The sequence below is a fragment of the Blennius ocellaris genome (genome assembly GCF_963422515.1).
Source record: "Blennius ocellaris genome assembly, chromosome: 6".
Classification (NCBI taxonomy): domain Eukaryota; kingdom Metazoa; phylum Chordata; class Actinopteri; order Blenniiformes; family Blenniidae; genus Blennius; species Blennius ocellaris.
In genome coordinates this window covers 27,358,537-27,372,445 of record NC_137655.1, presented here as the reverse complement: position 1 = coordinate 27,372,445, position 13,909 = coordinate 27,358,537, and the positions used below count along the sequence as shown (strand labels likewise).

The window sequence follows — 13,909 nt, the reverse complement described above, 5'->3', positions numbered from 1 at the left end:
AGAGAGAGAGAGAGAGAGAGATACATAGAGTTATATAGAGTTATTCATGTTTTTGCCTGCAGATAGCAGCATTGTATTACTCACGTTTCAAGTATAAACTTGTGAAGGAACTTTACAAGCTTTTGTCCCGTTACTTACAAAACGCACGGAAACAATTATAAATGAATTCAGAAATTATATATAAATTCCAGCAAACTGTGACCAGGGATTATTGAATTTATTGCATTTTATTTACAATAAGAAATACTCTATTAATTCTTGTAGGAAATTCTTGTAACATAGCTCGACACAGAATGAATATAATACAAGTTGAAGTAATCAATATTGCAGAATCAATTTATATAAATAATATTAAACTAAATGCTAATATATGCAAGGCTAAACTGGTGTAAGCATAGCAGAGAGGAGATTGACAGGCAAACACACCAGACACTGTTTACAAGGAGCAGGTATTGGTGAAGTGAAGGACCTCCTGTGGCGCTCTGTTGTGCAGTTTGGTGGAATGAATCTTTAACAGTTTCAGTTAAAACATGCAGATTATTCTGTGGATATGGCCTGAACATCGAATAAAGACTTGTGTGAATCACAAAATCCTTTAATGCGAGTTCGTTCAAGTCTCTTGGTGTCTATTACTCTTGTCTGAGATCATGAAATGTCATTTTGCAGCTGTGTTAATTACAAATAATGTTCTGACAAAAAAGGTTGCCACGGCGGGACTCGAACCTGCGACCTCCTGCTCAATTTACAGTTGTACTTCCAAATACCCTATTGAATTCAATCATAGCTAAAAAATAAAGAGATACCTGATAAATCAATTATTTCTTCCAGGCGCCAGTGTCTTCTGGGCTTGTTCGCGATACAAAAATACATTAATAAAGTTTAAATCTTTTTTTCGTATTCTAAAACCGGAAACAACTCTCTGCTGGCCCCGCCTCACGTTTGTTTCCATGGCAACAATCAACAAACCGTGACACCCTCGAAATACCTGCAGCCGTCGTTCTGGTCAATTGGTGGATGGATTGATTGATTGTATTATTATTTATCACAAGTTTCCACTGTGCTCAGCTGAACTATGGTGAGTTTGAACGGCTTGGCCGCGTTGCGCCACTTGTTGTCGAAATACTTCATCGTTAATGATCCCGACAGAGACGCGGATCCGCCTCCACGTCCTCCAGAAGCACGTCTCTCCCCGGCCGCTACCGGACCATTGCGCCCAACTCTCACGTGGATGAAAGCCTGTTTGGGAACCCGGAGCCGGTAACAACACTGCGGTGCTTGTTGTGACGTGGTTCATACAGCCGCTGCATTTAAGTCAATTAAAGGATGATAAAGAGCCGTGTGTGTGTGTGTGTGTGTGTGTGTGTGTGTGTGTGTGTGTGTGTGTGTGTGTGTGTGTGTGTGTGTGTGCGTGTGTGTGCGTGCGTGCGTGTGCGTGCGTGTGTGCGCGCGTTATATATATATATATATATATATATATATATATATATACAGAGAGAGAGAGAGACAGAGATACACAGATACATAGAGTTATTCATGTTTTTGCCTGCAGATAGCAGCATTGTATTACTCACGTCTCAAGTATAAACTTGTGAAGGAACTTTACAAGCTTTCGTCCCGTTACTTACAAAATGCACGGAAACAATTATAAATTAATTCAGAAATTACATATAAATTCCAGCAAACTGTGACCAGGGATTATTGAATTGATTGCATTTTATTTACAATAAGAAATACTCTATTCATTCTTGTGGGGAATCCTTTAACATAGCTCGACACAGAATGAATAGAATAGAAATTGTAGTAATCAATATTGCAGAATCAATTTAAATAAGTAATATTAAATTAAATGTTTAATAAAAAAAATAAGACCAAAAAAAAACAAAAAAAAACCAACAGAGGAGGAAATGAATACACTCCTCCCATAAACAACTCAGGATGACAAGGAATGCAAGGTAACAGTGGCCACAGTCATAATATATGATGTAAATAAATCAGTTTCTTTATACAGCTCCATGCAGACATTGATTCACAGTAAAATGTTAACATTTTCACATCTTAGTCCTTTCCTCACAGAAATTACAGCACAGGGTCCCATGTGGCTGCTCTCTCAATTGGTAGACGCAAGTTTGATTCCCTACGTGTCCACATGTCAAATGGATTTCACTTAATATGGTGCTTTTCAACTGCTTCAGCGTTCCCAAAATGCTTTACATTTTCATTCACATTCACCCATTCAAACGCACTGACACACCAGGAGAGTGCTCCTTTCATTAGAAGCAATCAGAGGTTCAGTGACTTGCTCAAGAACACTGTGACATGCAGACTGAGGAAGATGGGGCATCGAATCAGCAACCTTCCATTTGAAAGACGTCCACCGACTGTCCGCAAGACATATATTACCTGTAAAATGTCAGTTTTCCTTGATGACTCTTGTCCAGGTGGCGACACGGAGAAACGCGAGTGCTCAGGAAAAGGTGAAACCTCAGAGGAACCGAGAAGGAGAGACGGTTCAAATCATCACCAAAGACCTGATCCGGAACCTCAGGTAGGGTCAATACCTCTGTGGGTTTTGAAAAGCACCTGTCAGCAGACACAATGAAAAATATTGGTTCAAATCTAAAAAGTAATTGTTTCAGTGAAATTCTGAATGTCTCATTTGAGAACAATCTGCTTCACCTCTGTCTTATTTGGAAATCAGTACAAATCAATCGCTCTAAAGTCAAACAGGAAGCTGCTTTCAATCTGTGGAATGAGTTGCCATCACAAATCAGTCAGGACGACTCACTTCCTGTTTCTTAATCAAATTAATTTTTTCCCTCATTGGCTGTTGCCCTTTTTTTTTTTTCTTGTTTTAAGTGTTTTATTGTTTCTATTTCTGTAAGTGAAGTTGAGTTGATTCTGCCAGGGTCCCGTCCAAGGATCCTTCAGGACCGTCCCTCATTCTGCCTCGAGCTCAGTTTGAGCGGATGACCTCTGCATCTGGCATCCTCACCAAAGAAGAGAGGGAAGCCAGACAGAACGCTTACCAGATAAAGAAAGAAGAGAAACTTGTAAGAAACATGACCCTCTTATGAAAAACAGTGATATTTGAGTCTCAGATTAGACATAAAACGGCGAGCATTTGACTGTTGATCCGTCTCTTCACCCAGAAAGCCTCAGAGGAAAGGAAGAATTTGATCCTTAACGTGGACAAATGCCGCAGAGAGAAGCCGGTGCTGACTGAGCTGGAGCTGGAGGCCCGCGACACAGCGCAGCGTTTGGTGGAGCGCTCCAACGCTTTGAGAATGGAGCAGGAGGATGAGATCAAACAACTGAACCAGGTAGGAAGCAGCGGCTGAAGTGCAGTTTAAAACCTTCCAGAAGAGAGTCAGCCCCTTAAGCACGTGTGATTCTCTCACTGGACTACTCACACCGACGCCCTGTACAAGAAGGGCCACAGTCGCCTCCACCTCCTGAGGAGACTGAGGGCCTTCGGGGTGTGCAGACCTCTGCTCCGGACTTTCTATGACTCTGTGGTGGTTCTAGGACTGTGGTGTCCTCTGCCATCCATTACGCTGTGGTCTGTTGGGGACTGGGACAGGAAGAGACTGAACAGGCTGGTCAGGAGGGCCGGCTCTGTCCTGGGCCTCTCGCTGGACTCAGTGGGACAGAGGAGGACGTTAACCAGAACGTCCTCCATCATGGAGGAGGTGGGGCAGAGGAGGACGTTAACCAGAACGTCCTCCATCATGGAGGAGGTGGGACGGAGGAGGACGTTAACCAGAACGTCCTCCATCATGGAGGAGGTGGGACACAGGAGGACGTTAACCAGAACGTCCTCCATCATGGAGGAGGTGGGACGGAGGAGGACGTTAACCAGAACGTCCTCCATCATGGAGGAGGTGGGACAGAGGAGGACGTTAACCAGAACGTCCTCCATCATGGAGGAGGTGGGACACAGGAGGACGTTAACCAGAACGTCCTCCATCATGGAGGAGGTGGGACACAGGAGGACGTTAACCAGAACGTCCTCCATCATGGAGGAGGTGGGACGGAGGAGGACGTTAACCAGAACGTCCTCCATCATGGAGGAGGTGGGACACAGGAGGACGTTAACCAGAACGTCCTCCATCATGGAGGAGGTGGGACACAGGAGGACGTTAACCAGAACGTCCTCCATCATGGAGGAGGTGGGACGGAGGAGGACGTTAACCAGAACGTCCTCCATCATGGAGGAGGTGGGACACAGGAGGACGTTAACCAGAACGTCCTCCATCATGGAGGAGGTGGGACGGAGGAGGACGTTAACCAGAACGTCCTCCATCATGGAGGAGGTGGGACACAGGAGGACGTTAACCAGAACGTCCTCCATCATGGAGGAGGTGGGACACAGGAGGACGTTAACCAGAACGTCCTCCATCATGGAGGAGGTGGGACACAGGAGGACGTTAACCAGAACGTCCTCCATCATGGAGGAGGTGGGACGGAGGAGGACGTTAACCAGAACGTCCTCCATCATGGAGGAGGTGGGACGGAGGAGGACGTTAACCAGAACGTCCTCCATCATGGAGGAGGTGGGACGGAGGAGGACGTTAACCAGAACGTCCTCCATCATGGAGGAGGTGGGACGGAGGAGGACGGTAACCAGAACGTCCTCCATCATGGAGGAGGTGGGACACAGGAGGACGTTAACCAGAACGTCCTCCATCATGGAGGAGGTGGGACGGAGGAGGACGTTAACCAGAACGTCCTCCATCATGGAGGAGGTGGGACAGAGGAGGACGTTAACCAGAATGTCCTCCATCATGGAGGAGGTGGGGCAGAGGAGGACGTTAACCAGAACGTCCTCCATCATGGAGGAGGTGGGACAGAGGAGGACGTTAACCAGAACGTCCTCCATCATGGAGGAGGTGGGACAGAGGAGGACGTTAACCAGAACGTCCTCCATCATGGAGGAGGTGGGACAGAGGAGGACGTCAACCAGAATGTCCTCCATCATGGAGGAGGTGGGACAGAGGAGGACGTTAACCAGAACGTCCTCCATCATGGAGGAGGTGGGACAGAGGAGGACGGTAACCAGAACGTCCTCCATCATGGAGGAGGTGGGACAGAGGAGGACGTTGACCAGAACGTCCTCCATCATGGAAGAGGTGGGACAGAGGAGGACGTTGACCAGAACGTCCTCCATCATGGAGGAGGTGGGACAGAGGAGGACGTTGACCAGAACGTCCTCCATCATGGAGGAGGTGGGACAGAGGAGGACGGTAGCCAGAATGTCCTCCATCATGGACAACACACTCCACCCACTGCACCCGACAGTGGAGGAGCTCAGCAGCTCCTTCAGTGTCAAACAGAACGCTACCGGAAGTCATTCGTCCCAACAGCTGTTAGGATATTTAACAACTCACTGTAAATGTCCTACATGTACCTTACACCTGCACTGAGTACAGCTCTTTACCTATATACACTGTGTGTATAACAATCCTGGCAATCTACTCTATTTTAGAGGATTTTTCTTTTTACTGGATTGTTTTATTTTATATTTTATATTTACATATTCTATTTTTGTGCTCTTTTTTGCTCTTTTTTAGATGTTTACATATGTTTACATATTTTAAATACTTAATTTTATAAGTTCTGTACCTTTTACCTTGAGCTGTTGTACGTTTGTGTTTCCCCCTGGGGAGGAATAAAGCTCTCTACTCTACTCTACTCTCAGTTGATTCTAGGAGCTCAATGTCAAGCCGTCCGCGACCTCCAGATCCAAGAAAAGAAAATGACCCAGGAGGAGATGGCTGCGGAGGAGAGGCGTCTGGATGGCATGATGGAGGAGGAGCGACGCAAGGCTGTGGAGACGATAGACAAGATTGACGAGCTGCGCAAACAGCAACGGGTCAGGTACAAGACACACACTCACACTTACATGTATTGTGTTTGGTTACATCATGTAACCAAACACAATACATGTAACCAAACACATAATACATGTAACTTACATGTATTATGTGTTTGATTACATGTATTGTGTGTTTGGTTACATGTATTGTGTGTTTGGTTACATGTATTATGTGTTTGGTTACATGTATTGTGTGTTTGGTTACATGTATTGTGTGTTTGGTTACATGTATTATGTGTTTGATTACATGTATTGTGTGTTTGGTTACATGTATTATGTGTTTGATTACATGTATTGTGTGTTTGGTTACATGTATTATGTGTTTGGTTACATGTATTGTGTGTTTGGTTACATGTATTATGTGTTTGGTTACATGTATTGTGTGTTTGGTTACATGTATTATGTGTTTGATTACATGTATTGTGTGTTTGGTTACATGTATTATGTGTTTGATTACATGTATTGTGTGTTTGGTTACATGTATTATGTGTTTGGTTACATGTATTGTGTGTTTGGTTACATGTATTATGTGTTTGATTACATGTATTGTGTGTTTGGTTACATGTATTATGTGTTTGATTACATGTATTGTGTGTTTGGTTACATGTATTATGTGTTTGGTTACATGTATTGTGTGTTTGGTTACATGTATTATGTGTTTGGTTACATGTATTGTGTGTTTGGTTACATGTATTGTGTGTTTGGTTACATGTATTGTGTGTTTGGTTACATGTATTGTGTGTTTGGTTACATGTATTGTGTGTTTGGTTACATGTATTGTGTTTGGTTACATGTATTGTGTTTGGTTACATGTATTATGTGTTTAGTTACATGTATTGTGTGTTTGGTTACATGTATTGTGTGTTTGGTTACATGTATTGTGTGTTTGGTTACATGTATTGTGTGTTTGGTTACATGTATTGTGTGTTTGGTTACATGTATTGTGTGTTTGGTTACATGTATTATGTGTTTGGTTACATGTATTATGTGTTTGGTTACATGTATTGTGTGTTTGGTTACATGTATTATGTGTTTGGTTACATGTATTATGTGTTTGGTTACATGTATTGTGTGTTTGGTTACATGTATTGTGTGTTTGGTTACATGTATTATGTGTTTGGTTACATGTATTGTGTGTTTGGTTACATGTATTGTGTGTTTGGTTACATGTATTGTGTGTTTGGTTACATGTATTGTGTGTTTGGTTACATGTATTATGTGTTTGGTTACATGTATTGTGTGTTTGGTTACATGTATTATGTGTTTGGTTACAGGGGAATGCAACATATTTATGAGCAGATCCAGCAGCACCAGGTGGAGAAACAAGTGCAAGATGAAATGAAAGACCAAGAGAAACAGCAGTTCAGAGAGAAACTGGAACAAATGAACCTGGAAGATTTTAGGGTCCGTTGAAATTGAGACACTGTCAACATGCAAACTGATAAATGTGCTCATTACGGCCTTGGTTGAGTTTTCCTCTATGACTGTTTGTCTTCTTCCAGGCGCTGGAGAAGAAAAGAGAGGAGCAAAAGCTTCTACAGGAGGAGATCATGTGCATCAATGCTGAGACCATGCAGGCCAAGGAGCAAAGGAAGGAGCAGGAGAAGCTGGCTGACCTGAGAGACATGGAATACATCCAAAAGAAAATGGTCAGAGGAAAACAAATCTGAAAGTCGACCCTGTAGCAGAGTGTGATTTCTCATGTTTTCTTTATGCTTACATTTGAATTTCTACAGGAACGGGAGGCGGAATATGAAGCTGAGCAAAAGCGAATTAAGAAGGAGAAAGATTTGGAAATTACTCGACTCAGAGCCCAGCAAGAAAGAGCAAAAGACTACAAAGCAGAGCAGGTCAGGGACGATCCCAAGAGACGACTTCAGTCCGCCACCGATGTCAAATCTTTTATGTGTGTGTGGATTTGAAGGATGAGCTTCGCGCTCGGAGGAACCAAGAAGCGATGGAAAGAGAATGGAGGAGAAGTGAGAAAGAGAGAGCCACCAAGAAAGCCCAGGAGGAGGCGATGCTGAGGGCGGCCCGCTGGGAGCAGGTCCGGAACAAAGAGCACTGCCTGTCCACCGAGGCCGGCCGGGAGAGGGCCCAGTTCCTCCGGGTGCTGAAGTAAGGAGGGTTTCAGGGTCTCCAGCTCACTTTCACCTTTTTCCACTCAAATCCAAAACGTTAGTTGCAAGGTTCGGTGTCCCTCCCCTCAGGGCACAGCAAGAAGCGATCGTCAAAGAGAGGGAGCAGCAGGAGAGGCAGCGCCAGAACGCCCATCGTAACGTGCAGGCCATCCGGAAGCAGATGCAGGAGCGCGAGCTGTCGGCCGTGGCGAAGCGCCGAGAGTTCTTCATGGAGGCCGAGCGGCTGAGGGAGGAGGCCCGGCTCAAGCAGCTGCGCCTCGATGAGATCAAAGGAAAGAAGCTGAAAGATCTCATGTGAGTACGGGCAGGTTCCGGAGCTTCGCCCACCAGTGAAATGACGCATCGGGTCTCACACGTCTGTTTCCATTCCAGGGCGACGGGAATCTCTGACAAATACTGCAGGGAGGTGAAAAGAAAGACTCGAGTCTGCTTGGTGTGATTCAGTCGGAACTGGAACTATTGTCAATCAATCAATCAATCAAATTTTATTTGTATAGCCCTTTACAATAACCCAGTGGTACCCAAAGTGCTTTACAACAAAGCTATAAAAAACATACATTAAGAAACAAATACAAGAATAATACATAAAAACAATACATAAAACACAGGTGCTGACTGTGGGAGGTGGGACAGTGTATTGTCAAATACTTTTACACTACCTTCCTCACACTGAAGCCATACAAACATACACACACACACACACACACACACACACACACACACACACACACACACACACACACACACACACACACACACGGATGTGAAATCACATTAAATCACTTAATTCTGACTGTATAGGGTTGCTTGCTGGTTATGAACATGTGATTTTACACAGGATTTCCTTGATTAATAATAAAACATTTTATAAGCCCTCCGGGAGCCGAGCCTTTGTCCTTCACACTCGACGAACTTCTGCGACAGAACAACGCTGCAGCTGCACTGTGCCTTATAATCCTTATACTGATGACTGCACTGTGTTTATGAGCTAAATTCTTGTTCTGAAGCACCTTTTCACCACTTCATTAAACCGCCTGCGATGCATTTTGCAGAAGCAGTCACACAGCTGGCATGTGAAGGACGGACTTTGTAAAAAAAAAAAAAAAGGAAAGAAAAGAAAATAATCCCAGTGGAAAAAAAAATCTCGATTTCGATTTTTGACTTTTTCTGAAGTGTATAAAGGCTTTTGGCTTTTTTGAGGCTCTGAATTGTTTTTTTTCTTCGGTGGCTTGAATACTCTTTCGTACATATGATACTGATCACTGGCAGGTAGGTGAAATCAACACACACACACACACACACACACACACACACACACACACACACACACACACACACACACACACACACACACACACACACACACACACACACACACACACACACACACACACACACACACACACACACACACACACACACGACAAAGGTTCAAACAAACTTCCCATTGCACCCTATTGTCCCGTTCCATTAAACTAAAATGAGCATGTGGGTATTTGAAAAAGTTATTAAAGAAAAAGAAGTTCAAAAGTCATACTTCAATTTATGCTGTTGTTCTTTATTGACTTTTGATATATTGACATGGATGTGCATGGTGATACTATTGGAAAATAGCTATTACAAGATATACACAATGCAATGGATAGATAGATAGATAGATAGATAGATAGATAGATAGATAGATAGATAGATAGATAGATAGATAGATAGATAGATAGATACAAATTAGTTCATATAATTTTGTGTTTCTACCTATATTTTCAATGTTTTTGACATGTTTGGAATGAATTCGAGCAATGAAAATCAAACAATACCAACAATAACAATATATCCGAAAAACGTGTTATAAATATAGTAATATATTTGAACAATTAAAGAAGTTCTTTGAAAAAAAGAAGAAAACAATCACAACACTGTGGTGGTGGATAGCTTTCATTGCTGAGTTTCTTCTATTAAATAAAAACATGAATGAAAGAAATCGCAAATATATTTGGCTCTTAACTTACATTTGATCGTCACACGTCAATTTTTGAACAAAAACAAAACGAGTCATAGTTACAGTTTAACGGCGAAGCGGAATGAGGCGCTGGCCCTTTAATGACGCACAGGTTACGCACTTCCCGGAAGTGCTGTGGGGACACGGGCCCCATCGATTCAACACAACCGCATACATAAGTACTTACTAATAATAAAGCTCTGTGTGTATGTCATGTTCATGGAGTTCTACCGCTAAACACCTATGGAGTGTCAAGAGGAAAAGCCGATCATCTATACCATGGAAAACAAGCCGATTGTAACATGTGAGTGTTCGTTTAAAAGCAGACGTTTTCTTTCTGCTCGCTGCCTCCATTAGCTCGCTCCGGCTACAGCTAGCTGTCACCCTCAGCCAGCCTGCAGCCGCTGTTTGTCTACGAGCGTTTCTAAATGGTGATTTTTCTGCTTGTCAGGGCTGCGCCAGATTCATGTTGGCACATTAGGAGCCTGGTTGTCTCGATGTCGTGTGTTAAGCAGCTGTGTGTTGCAGCTAGCTGGGAGCTACATTGAGTACCAGGCCCAGCTAACGATGTCACGTCACGGCTACTTGCTGCAGTTTTTTGGGGAAGGATTCGTTGTGGTTCCTCGCTGGACGGCCACACCTTCCCCACTTCTCCACATGGGGACTGGGCGCTGGGCTCAGTTTGCCATTCATAAATTGCTGGGAGTCTAACGAAGGCGCCTCGGAGGGGTTATTTTAGGAGGTGACTGGTGGTGGCTGCCAGCTTCATGTCACTCTGCTGGCTGCTCCATTTTTAGAAACGAACACCGGTGCAGGAACAGACACATGCAACTCCGAGGTCCTCGTGTCGAGATAAATCGCAGGTGTGACAGCTTGCCAGGGATATATTTTACTATATAGTGCAGGGGTCTCCAACCCTGGTCCTCCAGGGTCCCTGCCCTGCATGTTTTAGCTCTCTCCCAGTTGCAATGAGGAGCTGTTGGGATTTTTCACAACCTTGGTGATGACATCATCATTAGATTCAGGTATGCTGAAGCAGGGAGAAAACTAAAACATTGCAGGACAAGGGTCCTCCAGGATCAGGGTTGCAGACCTTTCATAAAGCGAGTCATGTGGGATCTGCTGGCCGCCAGGGTTTCATTGGAGGCGTATCCCACCTGCTGCATGCTGCAATCAGATGATACACTGGTGACTGATTATTAGAATGAGGAGCCAACGTCGCCATAAAGAGCGACACACACACACTACAGGTTTCTCTATCTTACTCTTACATATGTTCAATAATGCAATCTGGATCCTGGCTGTGCTGTCAAAGCCTCCCAGTCACAAACCAGATTATCTCTGTACATTCATTTGAATCGATGGAGTTGAAGGGCACCTCAAGCATGCAGAGCAGAGGGTCTCCAGCAGCTGGATTGACAAACACTGCTTTACTGGATCACCTTAATTTCTTTGAAGCAACCTTTCATAATTTTACTCCTGCAGATCTTTGCAGGCATGTTTTAGATACAACTGTCCACTCTAACACACCCTACGTAAATGAATGTTTATTGTCATGTGATTTAGCACTGCAGTGGTTAAGACTGTCGCCTCACAGCAAGATCTTGGTTCAAATCCAGCCGCTGGATCATTTCGAGGTGTGCATGTTCTCTATCTGGACTTTGTAGTCTACAGGCATGTTTTCCTAAGTCGCGAGGTGGCTGAACTGGATGGAGGAGTGAATGTGTGTATGGGTCATTGCTTATCCAGGAGCCCTCAGAGTCATTGGCAACCTGCCCAGGGTGTACCCGGTTTTTCACTCAATGTCAGCTGGAATGAGGAACGATCGCTGTAACCTTAGGCTGCATATAGGATGAGTAGTTAGCACAGACAGACATTTGAACTGTGCTCTGCAGGGAGTCCCTGGTACCTTGGTTGGAAATCATTTGGAGGGGTACCTGGAGCATCCTACATGTTTTCTATGTGATTTTAATGAATGGAAGCACTACGGAATCTCCTGAGGGCCTCTTCAACAGTGAATGAAATGCTATTGATAGAAAAAAAACATATGATAAGCATATGATGTTGATGTCTTTGTGCTTTGTGCAGTTACAGAGTTAGTTTTTCCAGGGATGGTTGACTTTGCTGTTTTTAGTTTTTCTTTCTTCATGCTGGTGCTTCTGATTTCTGGCTCGTTGCCTCTGTTTGTGTTATAGTGTTGACATAAGTTCAGTTGAATCCATTTTGAACACATTCTAGTGGAATAGAGCTTCATCTGTTTACATGCAGAGAATAAATTCATAAAACATGCAGTGTATTGCAGTTCAGTCAGTCTGTTGCAAATGTTCATATTGCGATAACCAAAAATACAGTGTATCTTCGAGCATTAGAATTTATTTTGATCGCATTTTCTTTGAGATACAGATCAGACAGTATATTTTTAAAATAGGTTTTGATATTAAAAATGCTCACTCTTTTGCCATTGTCAGTTGTGGGCACTGACTTTAAAGAGTATCTTTATAATTGAATGTCCTGGGATAAGACTAGGAATTCACCTATACCACTTTTTTTTAATGGATAAATACAAGTAAGAGTACTAACATTTAGTTACTTGCTGATACCGAGTCCCGATATGAGAATTTATTCAATACCATTAAGCCTAATTTCTACTCTATGAGCAAACAATATGAGAAGCCTATGTGTTGCTGGAAACTGCCCAGCCTCTACGTCGAAGCTTCAGCCACTATAACGGCCTTGGAGGCTCCAGTATGCTACAGCGTCTATAGTACAGGTGGAGGGGAGTATCTACTGCCCATTATGTACCGTCGACTGAGGGATGGAGCTCGCCGTTGATCAGCCATACATTAATCATGTGTAGCTGCTTGCATCGCTGGTGTGTGAGCAACAAAACTCTTTAGCATGTCGCATGTAGCTCGGCTCGGCGTAACATCCTCCTGATCCACTGATCACTTAAACTCCTGAGCGACATCGGGTTAACTGCTGATCCAAACGTCTCTGGTGATGAAGTTGCTGGTTGTTGTATGAACCACCTTTCACCTCTTGATTTGTTGGCAGAACATAGTTTACAGTTTGATTTTACAATCTTATGAGAAAAATGGCTAACATAAGTTTTGTTGTTCTCATTGGTATTTAAAATCTCTTAATCCACGACATTTCTCGTCCTCTCTTGCGGACCTGTGGGCGACGTTGCTTACAGATGATGTCATGTACTATTCACCGGGTTGTATCAGGGATCTTTTACAAGTATGAGTACTTTGTGCAATATCGGACCCGATACTGCATTCGATGTCAGTGCACCCTCAGGTGAGAGCATACGCTTTTTTGCTTCAAATAGAGGTCAAGGAAATGCCATTTTTATGCTATAGCAGAGACCATGTGGTAAATGGGTGATGTCCATTTACTTTATTACGCAACAGTTTGCTTGTTGTCATTGACTGCTTTGCATGCGTCTCTTTCGGTTTGAATTCTTTTCCCATTAAATAAGGAATCTACTTCTTCACTTTATCTCTGTTTTTCATTGGCCACCCGTGACACCCTGAGCTCCTTCCAATCACTGTTTGATTTAAATTCAGATCACCTGAAAACTGTATCCACTTCTTGTAGATGAGGCACATTTTCATTTGGAAAGTAAAGGCACGTGTCGCAATTTCAATTCCCACTGTTTGCACAACATCCGAACAAAATTTCTTTTTAGTATTTAGTATGCAGCGCTCTGCCTGGGCTTCCCGAGATGAGCAGCGCTGCTTTTCTGCCAAGTGTGACATTGCCTCACGCAGTCACAGGAATCTAACAGCTGTTTGCTTTGCAGCATTGTGTTTGATAGCAGCTCAGCAAACATACCAAGTTCAGGTATCTTAGAACAGCCGTTCTTAGCGTCACACCTTAATGCCACATGGT

At 43.6% G+C, this 13,909-nt stretch overlaps 2 protein-coding genes across 2 annotated transcripts in view; both read left to right on the top strand.

Annotated features, from left to right (window-relative positions):
• Positions 1-598: 598 nt before the first annotated feature.
• cfap45 (cilia and flagella associated protein 45) lies at positions 599-8,455 on the top strand (the record flags this gene model as incomplete). The annotated part of the gene is made up of 12 exons (XM_080498586.1): positions 599-604; positions 1,147-1,257; positions 2,439-2,545; positions 2,906-3,050; positions 3,150-3,320; positions 5,699-5,877; positions 7,150-7,279; positions 7,378-7,524; positions 7,612-7,725; positions 7,800-7,993; positions 8,086-8,310; positions 8,389-8,455. 12 exons carry the CDS (start codon positions 599-601, stop codon positions 8,453-8,455), a joined length of 1,596 nt encoding a protein of 531 aa, XP_080354712.1.
• Positions 8,456-10,222: 1,767 nt separating this feature from the next.
• trappc10 (trafficking protein particle complex subunit 10) overlaps positions 10,223-13,909 on the top strand; it is a 31,162-nt gene continuing 27,475 nt past the window's right edge. Inside the window, exon 1 of the mRNA XM_080497671.1 lies at positions 10,223-10,316. Coding sequence (XP_080353797.1) covers positions 10,256-10,316 — 61 coding nt within the window. The 5' untranslated portion in view covers positions 10,223-10,255. The remainder of the gene's footprint in view (positions 10,317-13,909) is intronic.